General features: G+C 33.5%; 1 protein-coding gene across 2 annotated transcripts in view; it reads left to right on the top strand.

Moving 5' to 3' along the window:
* The window catches only part of LOC135222003 (SID1 transmembrane family member 2-like), a 180,884-nt gene extending 170,039 nt beyond the window's left edge, over positions 1-10,845 (top strand). For both annotated transcript variants that reach the window (XM_064260113.1, XM_064260112.1), the window contains exons 17-18: positions 5,074-5,187; positions 7,256-10,845. In XM_064260113.1, coding sequence (XP_064116183.1) covers positions 5,074-5,187; positions 7,256-7,318 — 177 coding nt within the window. In that variant the 3' untranslated portion in view covers positions 7,319-10,845. The remainder of the gene's footprint in view (positions 1-5,073; positions 5,188-7,255) is intronic.
* The last annotated feature ends 9,155 nt before the right edge of the window (positions 10,846-20,000 follow it).

Genomic DNA, 20,000 nt, shown 5'->3' with positions numbered 1-20,000 from the left:
CTTGAGCAGACTGCCGCCTACCATGCCAGCAAATTTTAATCAACTTCTGGACCCAGCAGCAAGTCAATTGGTTGCATTTCGTTGGAATTACCCTTTCATTGTGAATATGATGGAAATAGTTTCTAAGAAAGTTGTTCCATGGCTTTCTGTAACATTCCAACTTTGTGTGTGTGAGACTAAGAAAAGAGATCAGAATAATAATTCAGGTTTTAAGGTGTTGTACATATCTTTACAAAATGTACTGTTGGCTTTGAAGAGTTATTTTTAATGATAGTTTGTTCATATGCGGAACAAACCTTCAGTCTTAAAAATAGGATTACTTTCTAAATGCCAGCTGGTAAATGGTTAAAACAATCAAAGATTGTACTGCAAGGAATCTGTGAGATCTGGCAATACCTGCGCATATGAGGTGATAGTTGGTCACAGACCGCACATTTGACCTTGTGATGCTTCAGTCTTTCCTCAACTGCCTTAGGGAGTAGACGCTTGCGCTTTGCGCTCCTTCCAAGCCGGTTGTTTTGTGCCAGTGTTCTGTTTTTCAGTATGTTTAGTGTGGTTGTTTTAATTTATTATGGCTTCCACTGAGACTTCATGGTCTTTTCAACAAATGCCTGGGCATTCAGGGTTTTCCGTGCTCAAGGTTTTTGGCGTCGTCGGCTACAGATCCATGTAAGACTTGCAGTAGGTGCAGAGCAAATTTTTGTACTATAACGAATCCATGCCCGGAATGTCGTTCCTGGCCAAAGTTGCAGTGGAGGGTGTTTTATAGGGAGAGGGAACATCGTAGAGTTTCGACTCTTCCTTCTTGGTAGGGGTTTTCTCCACCTTGTCTGGACGTTTCGGCTGTTCCCTCTCCCTCGATCGCTCTTCTTGTGGCAAGTTCTAGTGTTCCCATGTCACCTTCCTTTTCTTCCATTGATTTATCAATAGAAGTATTGGGAGTGTCACAGGGTGATGTTATGTTTAATGTAGCCCCCTTAACCCCGGGTACTAATTATCTTCCTGAGAGGGAAGAGGCTACGCCATCATTCTTTTGTTGCAGATTTGGAGTCTTCCAAGATGGGCGTTGCTGGGGCTATTGGGTTCACCCTCCTTGGATGTATTGTTGTTACATTTCTTGGAGGCTTGTGCCCTCTCCTGGCCCCCATCACTCTTCCGCCTCCCCCTGGACTCCTCTACATTGGTTCTTGTGTGCAGCCATCTTGTTGAGCCTCGCCTACAGTCCCTGGGTCACACCTTATAGCTCTGCCGACGAGACCATCGACTAGCGCTGGTCATAGAGATGTTATGATGCCACTCCCAGCTCCCTCTCACCCTGTGACGTCAGTTGAAGCAGCCACTCATCCTCTTGTCTCAATGACGTTATCATCCTCTCTTGCTGAGCCATCCGAGGCGTTGTTTCAAGTGGTCTTCAAGAGGCTGGACTCTGGTTTGGAAGAGAGGTTTTCTGCCTTTGCTGCGAAGAAGACAGATCATAAATGTAAGGTCTCTTCTCCACCTCCTGCTTCTGAGAGATCTTGTAGGGAAGGAGATTTATCTCCTCCTCCTTCTTCTCCATCACCGTCTTGTCATCGTATCAGACGGAGGATCAAGGACTTTGTGGTTTTGTCATCTGTGAGTGAAGGGAGTGCATCACGTTCTGCCTCTCATGACCGTGTCTCCTCCCTGCATGTCCGTGTTTGTGCAGGTGAGAGGGGTGCTTCGCCAGCTGCCCCACAAGGTCGTGGTCCCCCATCTCAGGTTCGTGTTTGTGGGGTTGACAGTGAAGTTTGTGGAAGGAAGGCATCCTCATCTTCGTTACATGATTGTGTGTCTCCGATGCGTGCTGATAATGCATCTTCATCTTTTCTCCATGGCTGTCTCTCTCCTTATGGACGTGTTCGTGACAGTATGAGTGTCGAGTCTTCACCTTCCATGCGCAGATGTGTCTCAGCCTTGCAGGTACATGCTGATGATTTTAGAGGTACTCCTTCATGTTCCGCTTCCAGTTCATCGGCACAAGGATGATAAGGCGCTGATTAAAAGGTCGAAAGTTATAGTGATGGGAGTGGTCCAAGCTGTGTTTAAGGATTTGTCACTCAACAAGACTGTGGTTGATGGTCGGGAACATGGGACGAGTTCCTCATTTTCTTGGAAGAAGTCTCAACCTTAAGAGTCAATCATCTTTGAGTAGCTCTCTTCGGCGACAATCCATGTCTTGGGACTGTACTCGCTTGACGTTTCACGGACGTGTACTCGACTTGTCACATGGCCACATACGTGATTCCTCCTGTGAACGTGTACATGTTTTGCCTGACGTACATGGTCGTTTCAGCAATGGTGTGTGTGGTTCTTCACACGAGCCTGTACGTGGTTTGAGCCGGGACCGTGCACAAGTTTCATTGCTTGATGACACTCAGGAACCTTCGGTAGCAGGGTCTTTGAGTGTTAGAGACTTTTCTCCTGTCAATAATGTCTAGAATGCTAGGCTCCTTATGGAAGCTTCATCAGTGTTGCTGCAAAAGGAGGACGATACTGCCAAGCCTTCTTCTTCACGTCATCGGTCACCATTGTCAGAGTAGGAAGAGGGAGAAACTCAAGAGTTCTCTTCTTCCTTCGCAGAGGTTATTGATCTCATTTGTGAGCTCAACAATCTTGAGTGTAGGATGCAAGCTCAATCTTCTATCACCTGTACATGCATAGGAACGTTGCTGGGTGCCAGTCAGGATCCTAGGACTTCTTTTGAACTTCCCTGCTGGCCCACACTCAGTCCGTCTTGCAATGTGTGAACACTGGTGCTGGACTGAGATGGCTCTCTACATTCCAAGGGGCCGTCCAAGTTTCTTCCTCCTTCTTTCGTGCGGCATAGGAAGTACTATTTGACTAATGTGCTTCATTTGATGCCTCGTCACCTTGACTCAGACGTGATCCGACTTAAACCTGATGTAAACCTAGAGCACGTTAGGTCAGGTCCTTCCTTGTCATCACAAGAGGCTTTAGCTATGGAAACTACTGCAGCTTCCATCTTTCAGACAGTCTCATGGCTTGACTTGTCTCCACTGCAATAGCCAAAATTGCTTAGGATAGGTCTGTAGAAGGTCTAGTGACTTCGTCCTCACTCACTATACTGTTGCAGTCTGTTGGTGAGGCATTCAAAAAGTTTCACCAGAGTAGATAGAATCCCTGTCTTTTCATGGATGGAGACTATCAAGTATCTCCTCTGAGTGAGAGGCTTTTCTCAGGGAACAGCGGGATGTATGTCCAGTTACCTCAGGAAGTCCTTTTCAGCCGTTTACCAAGGGAAATGGGCAATTTACTGCGATTGGTGTTGTCGACGGGGTTTCTCTCCATTCAAAACCTCTGTTCAGTGTATAGCAGAGTTTTTGGTCTTCCTTAGGGATGAGAAAGGCCTCTCTGTTTCTACTATAAAGGGCTACAGAGCGGCGTTGGCTTTGGTGTTACGTCTGAGAGGCGTGGGCATCTCATCGTCCTGGGAGATTTTGTTGTTCAGGAGTTTTGAGCAGACCTGTTCTCTAAGGGAACTCAAGCCTCTGGCATTGGATGTTTTGCTTGTCCTGAGATGTTTCACTCGAACTCCTTTCGAGTCCTTGCGTCGAGATCGTCGATCATCAGACAGAGATTTGATGCTCAAGACAGTTTTCCTTTTGGCCTTGGCTTCTTTGAAAAGAGTGGGGGAGCTTCATGGCCTAAGTTATGTGAAACATACCAGGGGTTGGGGGTCTGTGACCTTGGAGTTTATCCTGGAATTCGTGGCCAAGACCCAGAATCCCTCGGTGCATGGTGAGAGATTTGCCTCTTGACCTAGGTGTCGTAGGCTTTTTGTTGGCACTGGTCGGTCCAGGAAAGAAGTTTCCAAGAACACCATTTCTTTCTGGATACGTGAGGCGATCAAGAAGGCTTACTTGTCTCTTGATGGTTCAATCACCGAGTCTGTGCAGGCTAGAGCACATGATGTCAAAGGTACAAGTTCCTCTCTGGCATTTAAGAAAAATTTTGCTGTTCATAGAATTTTGAATGCTGGTACCTGGGTGTGTCATCCACGTTCACATCATTTTACCTAAGAGATGTTGCCCACAGGTCTTTGGACACGTTTTCCTTGGTCCCTGTGGTGGCTGCCCAACAAGTGTAATTTGCCCATTACCCTTTACCAGGCAATTTTGTATCTTACCTAGGATGATTGTGTGGAAGAGAGAATGGGTGAGTTGGCTGGTCTCTTTCTTTCTCTTTGTTCCTTTCTTCTTTCTACAGGTGGGTTGAGGAATAGACACGTTATATGCTGGACTGGTCTGATACAGGTGAGTAAGGAAGTCATACTGATAGTTGTTTTGCTTTATGTTTTTTGAAATAGTCAGACCTTCTATTCAGTAGCAAATACATACTCCTCTCTCTAGCAAGGGGAAGTGAGGAGTAATAACAGACCCCTGTGACTACGTATATGGTTTGATATATGAACAGTCAGAATTTTATTTGGTCCCCTGGATGTAATGAATCAGCTCATATATCATTGTATTGCAACCCAGATGGCTGAGTTGCTAGATATCAGTTCATCTTCTCATGGGCATTAATCCACCTTCTTTAGAACTCATTCTTCTAGAGAGGTGGTCAGGTGGGTTAACTCCCAGCCAGTTTAGGATGCTTGTACCTCCCACCAAGTATAAGTCTATCCTATTGTTAAGACTGAAGGTTTGGTCTGCATATGACAAATTTTTAAATAAATTTGTATTTTTCATAGCTAACCAACCTGAGGTCTTACTGCCCACCTCTAGTCACCCCTCTTTATCTCTTATTATCTCCTGGGTTGGGGAAAGACTGAAGTGTCACAAGGTCCAGTGCGAGGTCTCTGACCAGCTATCATCTCGTATGCACAGGTGTTGCCAGATCTCACAGATCCCTTGCTTTACAATCTTTGATTGTTTTAACCAGTTACCAGCTGATGCTTGGAAAGTATTGTTAGACCTCAGGTTTGTTAGCTATGAAAAATACAAATGGATTTAAAAATTTGTCATATTAGAACTGAATGATATATAGATAATAAAAGAAAACATGTACAGTAGACTTCTGTGATCTTTTCAGTCGTCTGCATCTGACTCTCGAGGGTTGAATTCATCGTGTGCTTTCTTAGGGGTGTTTGACCCTCATGATGTTTGGCACCTTTTTTCATCACTAGCGCTCTACACATTTTTCATTGTAAGTATGTTTAGTTTCTTTGGTAGTTACACAGTGCTTTAATTTTGAGGAGTGTTCTTGCACTTGTATATATTTTTTATTGTTAGAACTTAATAATGAAGGGCATTAATAATGAAAGTAAATAAAATATAACCTTCATGAGATGAACCATTGATAATAAAAGACTTGAAATGTGTCACATAATCTTCATCATAATCTTTTTACATGAGCTTTCACTAATATAGTTTTAAACATGAAAAGATTCTGCATTCTTCTGTCTTCTGCACGCTCTGTCTCTCAGTTCCTCTCTCTTGATTTAGTCTTTGCATTACAACTCCATATTCTTTGGTTACACCTTTTCAAAATCGCTCCATTTTCCTTGTCAGTAATCATTACCTTTCTTTCCCCTCGCCTCTTGTAATACGTACACTTTAGAGATTGAAAAAAATCTTACCCCCATAGTATACAGTGGTCCCCCGTATTCGCGGGGGATGCGTACCAGACATCCCCCCGTGAATAGTTAGAATCCGCGAATGTTTGTAACCCCTATAAAAACGCTAAAAACAGCCTATTTTGTTAGTTAAAACTTGAGAAAAACCACTCAAAATTTTCCTACTAGGTTTTTTTAATAGTTTTATCACAAAAAGTGCATTTTATGATGAAATTGATAAAAAAAACCTGAAATTTGTGGATATTTTTCATAGAAAAATACAGCGAATGCGCGAATTTTCCGCGAATTATGCAGGGAAACGTTCCCGAGAGAAATCAGCGAATGTGAGAGTCCGCGAATCTGGAGAATGCGAGTATGGGGGGTCCACTGTATATCTTTTAATCTCAGTTGCCTCATGTAACAATGTTACATTTGGTATACAATAGAGAGTACACCCCAATGCCTTAAGCACAACAACCAGATGGACACTTTCCTAATTACACTTTTTTCTTTTGCTTGCTTTTCAGTCTTTCATTCATCAATTTTCAGTCCTAGTGCCTGCATTCCACTCTTCCAATTTGAAACTAAAAAGTAAAGTAAAATATATAAATTACTTGATGTAAAAGATGCCTGAGTAGTAAAAGAGTGAAAGTCCATAGAAGACAGGCAAAAGTGCAGTCAAACCAAGAATTGGAATGTGTAAAGTTCTGAAAGAAGACTTCTGGATTTCCTAAAGTAAAATATGGGGCATTATATGAAGAAAATATATGTAACAATTATTAAAGGAAGAAATCAGGAATGTGAGTAGTAAGACAGGGAAGGTAGATTTTTGTTGTTGTAAAGGTTTATAGGTTAGAAATCAATAAAAATCAAAATACTAGATGCATAGTTGCAATGGCTAGGAACATATTTTGCATAATTTCTTCCATTAAGCCATCACCAAAAAGGTAAGTGCTTCATCTTCTCAGCTATATGAATGCAACAAAGGTGTGTATTGTGGTTTATATTTAAACTGAATCTCATTGAGAAAAATTTCCCCAGGGAGTAAGAAGACTGAGGACTCCTAGAACACTGAAATTAAGTGTGCATAGAAGCATGAAGAATTTTAGTGCACTATTAAAGAGGACATACAGGCTTTAGGGAGAAGATTGTTAAATCTTGTGCTGTAGATTTTTATTCAAAAGTAAATGTGTTCAGTAATGAAAGGTGAATCTTAACATGGGGTAAACAAGATCACATTAAGAGTTTTGCAAAGATTTAGGTGTTTGGTGTTTCTAATAAGGACAAAGTTGCAGTGAATTTTGAAAAAATGGTTCATCAGGTTCTTAAGAGTAGCATCTTAGCAGTAAGGTAAACACTGCATTTAGCATTTACTTACTGAGGATAAGCCTTTAAAAATGTATGTAGATGTACCTTTTTTTATGTCTCAGCTCTCTAAATGAATAATGATGGAAACTTTAGACATAAAAGATCAGTATGTACAGTACAATTTGCATTTAGTTACATCTATCATGATGTTTATGAAGAAATGCTACAAAATCAGTCTTACTGACAATGTTTGGACATGATAAATAGTATGTACACTATCTATAGTAGTAGTAGTAATGAAATTTAAGTAGTAGTTAATTTTATTTAAAACTTTTTAACTTTTTTTTTCAGGGTCTCCTAACTTTGGATGATGATGTGGCAAGAACACCTTCAAGAGAGATTCATGTTTTCTAAAGTACTCTTTGTTTTTGCTGTCTCAGGTCATTCTTTTATATTATAAGAAATTCTGTGTTATATTGTACACACTGGGTAGAAAAGAATGTGAAGTAGCTTTAAATTGCTCTATATATTTGTATGTATTTTACAAAAAACTTTTTGATATTTTAGTACCATAAGTGAAGGAAGTAGTTTGAGAGATTGTTTGCTTTATTGCTTGCTTCATGTAATAATGGAAGGGAGTTGCATTGCTGTGTTAACAAAAAGACAAGCCAATATGTAACTTATGCTTGTGGAAAAGTATAATGTAACCGTTGCTTCAATGATATCTTGAGCATTAATTACTCAGAAGAATCTGGGTAGCTCTAATTACAAAAGTACTCTTTGGAAGACTGATCATGGGTCAAGGACCTCTGCATTATGTTATATAGCTAACTTTGAAAATTGTATTGAATAGGTCTGTGACTTGTGCCAGCTTTTACAGAAATCTCATAAAATTTCATGTTTTTTTTTTTTACATGTTAGGAAGATGCATTTGCACTTAGTCACCTAACATTAAGAATCTAATTGCCAAATCATATTTTAAATGCAAAGGGACAAAACATTAAAGTACCACCTGTAGATTGTACCAAATACTTCACCTTATCACCCATGTTAATTTTCTGGTAATTTCATGTTCATGGCCAATATGTTAATGTAAGTGGATAAGGAGGAAACCATATAGTCACAGCATTTATACTTGCTATTTTATATTTTAAGTTAAGGTTTTTATATTTATACCGACATCCATATAATTTCATGATCTCCAAAATGCATGCAATGCTTAAACAAGGAATACTAATCTGCAACCATGCAACAAGTGAATCTTGTATTCTTTACATGTGCCTTAGTGCCTGAAATTGATGGAGGAGCCTGTTGCTGAATGTCCACTTGCAGATAAGCAGAACAGAGTCAATATTTTAAGATGGATCTCCCCGCCGTAGAGTCTGCCGTCTCCCCTGTTTTATTTCACTAATTGCTTGATTTGATGTGGAAAAGGTGACATAGCCAGTTACTGCATGTCATTATCCCAGTACCACCAGTTTTGTTAATAATGTTCATTTATTCATTAAAAAGACTTGCCTTCACAGTTGATAATGAACAACTATGAAATGTTCAACATTGTGGTTTTGAACAGAGGTATCTGGGGACCTCAACTGGTTTCTTCAGATACGACTGCATCTTTATAAGCAAATGGTCGTTGTAAGATTTAGAATGCTGATGGGTGTGACTATTGCAGATATCAGGAGAACAATTGAGTGATTAAAAAAAGAACTCTTGGAGTTGATATTAACAATGACAGTAACTGGCTGCAGGACACTGGTGAATATTTTATTTTAGAGGCTTGACAAGCAGGTCTATGGTAAATATGGATGAGGAAAATGTTCTAAATAAGTAGGGTTCAGGAAATATGAAGGGTGTTGATGTAAGGGCGGAAAGGTACAGTATATTGGGATAAGAAGGAGAAGTAACTGGTTTGGTGAAAAAATAGGTCTGAGACAATGGTGAGATGTCACCATGACCTTAAAAAGATATTGGATAATGTGAGAAATCAGAAAAAGTGAATTAGACAAATGTGCAAGATTCTGGTTGCCTATCAGGTTCTGAGAGAACCTGATAGGCAAGTCAGAAGTTTGAAAATTTTTACAGGCTACAGAGTTGATATTGAATAGGAGCAAGAGTAATATTACAAGACAAGATAAATGGAAACCAGGAAGAGTTGAAGCAATGACTAATTTGAAACTTAGTCTTATAGGTATTTTGGGGGCTTAAATGCAACATAACTTTGGCATACAAAACTAATAAATAGACTAGGTAGTATGCAGTATCCAAGAATTCAAGTATAGTATGTACGTACTGTAATATCTAAGAAAGCCATATCGTTGTCTGTGGAGAGTAACCTTGAGGTTGTACAGTTCAGTTTTTGAGCAGGAAGGTATGCTGTAGTCAGTTATTCTTATCCAGTCAAGTTTATTCCTTCCTCAGATAAAGTATTGTTATAAATGTTAATTTACTTATGTCATATTGTTTTATGTTATTTATCAATTCATTTATACATGGATGATAGGGTCATGAGTACTTAATTTGGGAAGTGATTAATTACTGGCTTTATCAGCAGATTTGACCGTTTCCTCTCGTATATTTATGTACAGATGATAATAATTAATTTCCATTGTGCAATTGTCCTGTGTATTCCATGCTGACCAAATTAAATCTGTATTTAGGGTATATTTTAATAAACACTAAAATCCAGATATTCACCTCCCAGAATATCAAGCCCTTGGAAGCATTACAGATTGATTACAATTAGTATTCTTTTATCGGTGAAATGTAGGACACCTGTATAGTATAGGTTCATATGCTACACTGACTCAAAATTTTTAGTAACTTTTATGTATAAGTGGTGTAATCCCTTGACAAAATTTTCAGTAACTTTTCAATAAATATACAGTTTAATTTAGTATAATTTACTGAGTATGGCAAAATTTAATTTACTAAGTGTGCTACATAGCCAGAATGAAATAACAGGCGGGCGTGATGATAGTTTCCCTAGTGTTAGGAGGCCTTTTAAAGTTTTTGTTTGCAATACACCTGCGTTTTTATCTTGTGTTAGGTATTGTAAAAAACAAGATGTGTGAGCTTAGGGGAAAAATATTATACAGTTTGTTCCCTGAATTTTGTATTATTGCTATGGGAATTAGAGAGAACAGTGGTAAAAAAAAATGCTTAAATTGCTGTATTATAATGAGTAAAACTTTGTAATGTCCTTTTTGTGTAGACTGTGTATTGTAGCCAGCAATGAGAATGGTGCTACCATGAGTCTCCCATTGTGACTCTCAAGTCATTTTATCTCGGACAGTTTTCCTTTATAATGATATATGTATATGTTCAATTATGCAACTACTTAAAGTAATTTTTTGAGGAGTGTGCTGCACATTGTATCTATTTTGTAAAGAAAATTTTGCTTTTTAATTAAAATTAATTTTAATTGCCATCTTTAAATGGATGAAGGTTTGGAAGCAGGATGTCTTTTGTTTGCAATGTATGCTACAGTAACCTTTCATAAGAAGAAGTATTGCCTTCCATATGCCTCCATACTGTGGTTGTATAAGTTAATTTCTTTTCATTGCAGTGACTTTTGCAGTGTATTTATGTGCACAAGCCTTAATAAATTTTTACTTTTGCAGTTGAGTTATACAGGTAATAGAATTAAAGAGTTTTGTATTAGAAAATTTGAGACAATAAATTAAGTGTGCAATTAAAAAAAGATAAGTGTTAGTATTAAGAATTTTGGCATGATAAAAACCTAGCACACAAGATCTTAAGTTAGGGTCAGTTTGATTTTAATGGAGGATTATACTATGAATTGGAGATGAAGGAGTACTTGGATCTTTGTAAGAGAGGTATACTGTATCGCTGCAAAAATTTTGATCAAACTTTTCATTTTGTGTAGGGCTAGAGTTGTCCAAAGTTATTTTACATAAAACACAATCACTAATAAAATAGTAGATGTTTCATTTCATGTCATTCCTCGTGGTTATATTGTCAAAAGGTCAGTCAGTTATGTAAACAGAAATATGAGTGATTATACCATGACTATCACTTGTTTAAAGATTGTTTATAGTAAACCTGACGAACAATTTAAATTAGTTTGCTATGAAATATTATTTTGTCACTCAAAGTGTATTACATTTTCTTTGATATTTTTATGGTAATATTGTATTGCATACAGATTTTTCAGTTCCTTGTGTTTGATGAAACAGGAGATAACACAGTTTAATAAGAACTCTATTACTGAATGGTGTAAGAGATCCTTTAAATCTGAGAGCTGTATCTGACAGACCTTTATTTATATATATATATAATATATATATAGAAGACTAGTAAGGGGGCTCAAGCCCTACAGATATCCCAAGGTGGAGAGGTAAGGCATGTCTCAGCGTAGTACATAATTATTGCCGACGTTTCACATCACTTCGATGCATTTTCAAGGCTGGGAATTGATAAAAATACAAACATATAAGACTCGTCACTGATAAAACACGGTATAATATTTAAAATTTAAAATTGAACACTAAACATTTAAAATGTAAAAATTATTGTACAACAACACTAGGTTGGAGAGACAACCTACCAGAGTGCATCGAAGTGATGTGAAACCGTCGGCAATAATTATGTACTACGCTGAGACATGCCTTTACCTCTCCACCTTGGGATATATATATATATATATATATATATATTATATATCTATATATATCATATATATATATTATAGACATATAATAAGTTAGAATTATATATATTATATATATATATGATATACATATATATATCATTCTATATATATATATTATAATATATATATATATATATTATATATATAATATATATATATATATATATTATATATATATATATATATATCATTCAAGGAAATCGCAGACAACCACATCAGAAGAAACATTTATTGGAGACGTTTCGCACATACAATGTTCATCTTCAGTCTGTTGAGATAAAAACACATACATATTAGCATTCAATAATAGCAGGATTTTTAATATAGTAAAAAGACTAAAATTAACTTAGATTTGACATAAAGGACTAAAAATTGACAAGTAAAACTAGGAAGTAAAAAGTACAAATAAAAAACAAATACCAAGGTGCAACCAACCATTAGTCTTTTTACTATATTAAGAATCCTGCTATTATTGAATGCTAATATGTATGTGTTTTGATCTCAACAGACTGAAGAAGCACATTGTATGTGCAAAACGTCTCCAATAAATGTTTCTTCTGTGTTGTCTGCGATTTCCTGAATGGATGTATGTGATATACCTGCATAGCCTATATATATAATTTATATATATATATATATATATATATATATATATATATATAGATATATATATATATATATATATATATATATATATATATATATATATATATATATATATATATATATTATATATATGATATATATACCCTATATATATATATATATATATATATATATATATATATATATATATATTATATATATATATATATATATATATATATATTATATATATATATATATATATATTATATATATATTATATATATATATATATATCTATATATATATATTATATCTATATATATATATATATATATATATATATATATATATATATATATATTATATATATATATATATATATATATATATATATTATATATATATATATATATATATATATATATATATATATATATATATATATATATATATATATATATATATATATATATATATATATATATGAATATATATATTATATTATATATTACTATATATATATATATATATATATATATATTCATATATATAAAATATATATATATATATATATATATATATATATATATATATATATATATATATATATATATATATCTATATATATATATATATATATATATATATATATATATATATATATATATATTTATACAGTTTTCCCCCGTATTCGCGGGGATGCGTACCAGACCCCCCGTGAATAGTTAGAATCTGCGAATGTTTGGAACCCCTATAAAAGCGCTAAAAACAGCCGATTTTGTTAGTTAAAACTTAAGAAAAAACACTAAAAATTTTCATACTTGGTTTTTTTAATAGTTTTATCACAAAAAGGTCATTTTATGATGAAATTGACCACAAAAACCAGGAATTTGTGGATATTTCTCATGGAAAAATACGCGAATGCGCGAATTTTCCGCAAATAATGCGGGGAAACGTTCCCGAGAGAAATCCGCGAATGTGTGAGTCCACAAATCTGGAGAACGCGAATACGGGGGTCCCAACTAATAATAATAAACATAATAAAAGATAATATTAATATAATAAAAAAAAAAAAAATATATAATATAAAAAATAATAATAATATATAAAATAATCATAATATAATTATTAATAAAAAAAAATTAAATATTAATAATAATAATTAAAATATTATATAAATTAAATATAATATATATATATATATATATATATATATATATATATATATATATATATTTATTCTTTTATATACTTAAAATATATATATATATATATATAATTGAAATATATAATAATATAACAATTATATAATTAATATAATATTAATAATAAATATATAGATAATAAACATATATATATTAGATTTATATATATATCTATATAATATATATATCGAAATATATATATATATATATATACTATTTGTATAATATATAAAAAAACATCCTATATAATATATATCTATATATATCTATATATTTATATATATATATTAATGTATAATAAATATAAATATATATATATATATAAAGTAAATATAAAATATTATATATATATATATATATATCATATAAATATATATATCATATATATACATCATATATAAATCTATTATATATATATATATATATATATATATATATTATATATAATCATATATATATATATAATACATATCTATATATATATTCTTTATATATATCTATAAAATACTATCTAATATATACCCACCACCGTTCCCCCCATATTCACGGGGATGTGTACCAGACACCCCCGTGAATAGTTAAAACCCGCGAATAGTTAGAACCACCATTAAAAATGCTTATAACTGCCTATCTTGAAAGTTCAGATACCAAATGTATACTTTTAATAACATCCTACTTCAAACATACCTAAAATTACTGTATTAGTCTTTGAGGTTATATAATCAATATAATTTCAAAGTCATCTTAAACATTTTACCATTAAAAATATATATCTACAGCCAATAACATAGAGAGAGAGAGAGAGAGTGACCAGTGAATGGCAACATCATATATCTGACCATCAAGAGTGAAATTATGAATTATATCTGAGACAGAGAATAATAATGAGAGAGAGAGAGAGAGAATAACTCCTAAACTCAGACTCCTTCCCCTCCGCCAATACCAATACGTATATCAAACTGTCGTATACTACTCCCCCGCCCACCTTCCTCCACATGGATAAAAAGACTGGGAATCGCTATTTTTAATTATTCTTATTAATATTTGAAAATTAGTTATAAGGTAAATCATTTATTTATACTACAAAACAAATAAACATACGTAAGTAAAAAAGAGAGAGAGAGATGGTATTGTTACTGTTTAATCTCATGAAACTAAATATTATTTGTAAACTAGTGCTGTATATTATTGTTTTACCATAAAATGTAGTAATGTCCTAAAAGATACACTTATACATACATTTCCAGCCCAAACAGAGGGCGAGAGTTACCACTAAGACATACTATCTCGTGTGGCAAAAGAGAGAGAGAGAGAGAGAGAGAGAGAGGGGGGTGGGGGGAAGGGTTATCCTTATTTAAAAGACTGAAATGGATAGATTATTGTACTTCTATAAAATACTATAACATATGAATTTTGAAATTAATTATATTACTATTATTATCATTATGCAAAAATATTAATAAACATACACATGTACCATAGAAATTCTCATCTCAGTAAAAGAAAGAGAGAGAGAGAGAGAGAGAAAATACGTGATCATTGAGAGGGCAACAGTTGTTGGACCCCAGCCAACTCTGCTTGGCTCCCTGGAGTTCAAAGATGCGGGGTAATGTATTTTCTTTCATTCTTACATAATTTTATATTTATAAACTAAAATCTTGCTAATTCACTTTAGTATTTTCTTTAATGAATTGATATTATTGCTGTTTACATTAATGTTGATTTTTGAAAATCATTAAATCATTTGTCATCTACAAAACATACATTTCTGTAAGAGAGAGAGAGAGAGAGAGAGAGAGAGAGAGAGAGATTTTCGTAGTATTTGTAAAATACTTTCACTTATGATTTTTGTAATCACAGTTATTATTATTATTATTATTATTATTATTATTATTATTATTATTATTATTATTATTATTATTATTATTATCATAGAAAATATTAAATAAAAACATATTATACACAGTGTACTATAAAAATCTCTCATCTCAGTAGAGAGAGGAGAGAGAGAGAGAGAGAGAGAGAGAGAGAGAGAGAGAGAGAGAGTGACCTGGAGTTCGAAAGAAAGATGCGTGAAGACTGGGATTTCCTTCATTCTTACATAATAAACTAAAATCTTACTAATTCAATGTAGTATTTTCTTTCTTGAAGTAATTGCTCTTTACATTAATATTAATATTAGAAAATTAGTAAATCATTTATCACACAAAAAGCATACATCCCTGTAAGGGAGAGAGAGAGAATTATTAATTATATGATATCATTTAATCTTATTAAACTTCCTAATACAGTATTGATCAATATTAACATTTTAAAATCAGTAAATCGTTTTTGTATCATAAAAATGTATTTAGGCATGAAAATAACATCAGAATACCACAATTAGTGGATTAATTTATCGTTGGAAAATTCCAGCGAATAGGCAAATTCACCGCCAAATAATGGTTAGATGATGGTCCAGGAAAAAACTCCGCGAATCCGGGAGAACGCAATCTTGGGGCCCCTGTAATACATAGGGGATATATAACCATATAGGATATATAAATATATTATATATTATAGATTATAAATTATATATAAATAATATTAAAGTATTCCCCCGGATCGGGGAGGGATGTGTACCAGACACCCCCGTGAATAGTTAAAACCTGTGAATAGTTAGAACCACCACTAAAAATGCTTATAACTGCCTATCTTGAAAGTTCAGATACCAAATGTATACCTTTAATAACACCCTACTTCAAATATACCTAAAATTACTAACCTATTACTGTCTTAATCTTTGAGGTTATATTATTGATATCATTTCAAAGTCATCTTAAACATTTTACCATTAAAAATATATACCTACAGCCAATAACAGAGAGAGGACCAGTGAATGGCGACATCATATATCTGACCATCAAGAGTGAAATTATGAATTATTTCTGAGACAGAGAGAATAGGGAGAGAGAGAGAGAGAGAATAACTCCTAAACTCTGACTGCTTCCCCTCCGCCAACAATACATATATCAAACTGTCATTCACTCCCGTGCCCACCTTCCTCCACATTGATAAAAAGACTGGGAATCGCTATTTTTAATTAATCTTATTAATATTTGAAAATTATTTATAAGTTAAATCATTTATTTTATACTACAAAACAAATAAACATACATAAATAAGAAAGAGAGAGAGAGAGAAAGAGAGAATGTTATTGTTACTGTTTAATCTCATTAAACTTAATATTATTTGTAAACTAGTACTGTATATTATTATTTTACCATAAAATGTAGTAATGTCCTTAAAGATACACTTATACATACATTTCCAGCCCAAACAGAGGGCGAGAGTTACCACTAGGACATACTATCTCGTGTGGAAAAAGAGAGAGAGATGGGGAGGGGGAGGGTTATCCTTATATAAAAGTCTGAAATGAATGGATTATTGTACTTCTATAAAATACTATCACATATGAATTTTGAAATTAGTTATATTACTATTATTATTATTATGCAAAAATATTAATAAACATACACATGTACCATAGGAATTCTCTCATCTCAGTAAAAGAGAGAGAGAGAGAATTTGTGATCCTCAGAGGGCAACACGCATTCCCCCTCCTGACACTTGATAAATTTGACAGTTGTTGGACCCCAGCCAACTTATGGAGTTCAAAGAGAAAGATGCAGGGTAAAATGCATTTTCTTTCATTCTTACATAATAATGAATTGATATTATTGCTGTTTACATTAATATTGATATTTGAAAATCAGTAAATCATTTATCATCCAAAAAACATACATCTCTGTAAGAGAGAGAGAGAGAGAGGGAGAGAGAGAGATTTTCGTAGTATTTGCAAAATACTTTCACATATGATTTTTGTAATTACAGTTATAATTATTATTATTATTGTCATTATTATTAACCCTCTTACACCGATTGGACGTATTAAACGTCGAGTCAAAATGTCTCCCGTATGCCGATTGGACGTATTATACGTCGACTCAAAAAAGTTTTTTTTAAATTCGAGGAAAAATACTTAAAGTCCTACCAGCCGAAAACTTTTGAATCACGCGCCTTTGGGGATGCTGGGGGTTCACGGATCAAGGCGTTGTTTTGTTTACAATCATTACGCAGGCGCACAAGCGCGATTTCTCTCTTATCGCACTAAAAAGTATCAGTGACACATCTCAAAAATTATTTTGTCACTTTGACATAATTTTTGCACCATTTTAAAATATCCGTTACATGGAGTATTACATATGAAAATGTGCGCAATTTCATGTAAAATACAACAAAAAATACTCCTGATTGTAGCTTTTATCAGTTTTGAAATATTTTCATATAAATAATGATAAGTGCCAAAATTTCAACCTTCAGTCAACTTTGACTCTACTGAAATGGTCGAAAAACGCAATTGTAAGCTAAAACTCTTATATTATAGTAATATTCAATCATTTGCCTTCATTTTGCAACAATTTGGACGTCTCTAGCACAATATTTCGATTTATGGTGAATTTATGAAAAAACTTGTTCCTTAGGTCCGCGCGGTAACTCTTCCGATAAATTTTTTTGTGCGATTGTCATAATGTTTGCACCATTTTAAATTTGCCGTTACATAAAGTTTTATATATGGAAATGTGCGCAATTTCATGCACAATACAACTAAAAACAACACATGGTTGTAGCCTTTATCAGTTTTGAAAAATTTTCATATAAATAACGATAAGTGCCAAAATTTCAACCTTCGGTCAACTTTGATTCTACCGAAATGGTTGAAAAACGCAATTGTAAGCTAAAACTCTTATATTCTAGTAATATTAAATCATTTACCTTCATTTGGCAACGAATTGGAAGTCTCTAGCACAATATTTCGATCTATGGTGAATTTATGAAAAAAAAAAACATTTTCCTTACGTCCGCGTGGTAACTCTCCTGAAAAAAATCAGAAATTTTTTCGTGCGATTGTCGTAATGTTTGCACCATTTAAAATTAGCCGTTACATAAAGTTTTATATATGAAAATGTGCGCAATTTCATGTAGAATACATCAGTAAATGATTGAAGGTTGTAGCTTTTCTCTTTTTCGAAATATTTGCTATAAATCACGATAAATAGAAAAAAAACCATGTTCGGTCAACTTTGACTCTACCGAAATAGTAGAAAAACGCAATTGTAAGCTAAAAATCTTACAATCTAGTAATATACAGTCATTTAGATTTATGGTGAATTTTTAAAAAATACTTTCTTTCCCTCCGCGCGCCGATTCGCGGCCACAAATCTCCGAAATGCGTACGCCGCATTCTCCTAATATTTGCTCCTTTTCATATTAGGCATGTGTGCAAATTCATGAAGAATACAACAAAAAATATTTGAAGGTTGTAGCTTTTCTCATTTTCGCAATATTTACATATAAATAAATATGTATATAAAAATTTCGACATTCGGTCAACTTAACCTCGTCCAAAATGGTCGAAAACTGCAATTCTAAGCTAAAACTCTTACAGTATCGTAATATTCAATCATTTGTCTTCATTTTGAAACAAATTGGAAGTCTCTAGAACAATGTTTAGATTTATGGTGAATTTTTGAAAAATACATTTTTTTACGTCCGCGCGTTACGAATTCATGCATCATTTTGTGATAATATTTTTTCTGTGTTGCTTTGATCGTTTTACAATGTGTTATATATCAAAATAATAGCAATTTAGTGTAAAATACAAAGAAAAAAAAGTAACTCGTTAGCTTTAACTGTTTTTCGCACAGCTCGATTTGAATACAATTATGTATGAATTTCTTTTTTTTTTCACTACCATATATCGCATTATTTATATATGATAATGATATTTTTTTCATTTCTGATGGTTGCATACTAAACTTCAGGCATTGAAAAAAAGGAGCCAAAAATGAACTCTTAATCTTGAAAACTAAGCGTGCTGTGATTTTTAAAAAAATTATTTTTTCCGCTTCCGCGCTCACTCCAAACCCGCCTCGGCATACGGGAGACGTTTTGGTTTTTAGGGCTTAGGCGTAAGAGGGTTAATATTACTATTATCACTATTATTAATATTACTATTATCATATGAAAATAATAATAAACATATTATACATAGTGTACCATAAAAATCTCTCATCTCAGTATAGAGAAAGAGAGAGAGAGAGACCTAGAGTTCGAAAGAAAGATGCGTGAAGACTGGGATTTCCTTCATTCTTACATAATTTTTAAAAATTATAAACTAAAATCTTACTAATTCAATGTACGTAGTATTTTCTTTATTGAAGTGATTGCTCTTTACATTAATATTAATATTAGAAAATTAGTAAATCATTTATCACACAAAAAGCATACATCCCTGTAAGGGAGAGAGAGAGAGAATTATTAGTTATTATGTGATATCATTTAATCTATAAAACTTACTAATACAGTATTGATCAATATTAATATTTTAAAATTAGCAAATCATCTTTGTATCATAATGTATTTAGGCATGAAAATAGCATCAAAATACACAAATTAGTGATTATTTATCGTCGGAAAATCCCGCGAATTAGGCGAATTCACCGCAAATGATGGGTAGATATGGTCCAGATAAAAATCCGCGAATCCGGGAACCCGAATACAGGGGCCCACTGTATATATATTATAC

The sequence above is a fragment of the Macrobrachium nipponense genome, chromosome 3 (genome assembly GCF_015104395.2).
Source record: "Macrobrachium nipponense isolate FS-2020 chromosome 3, ASM1510439v2, whole genome shotgun sequence".
Classification (NCBI taxonomy): Eukaryota; Metazoa; Arthropoda; class Malacostraca; order Decapoda; family Palaemonidae; genus Macrobrachium; species Macrobrachium nipponense.
Note: the sequence above shows the minus strand (reverse complement) of the source record. Positions and strands in the feature narration are given on the sequence as shown.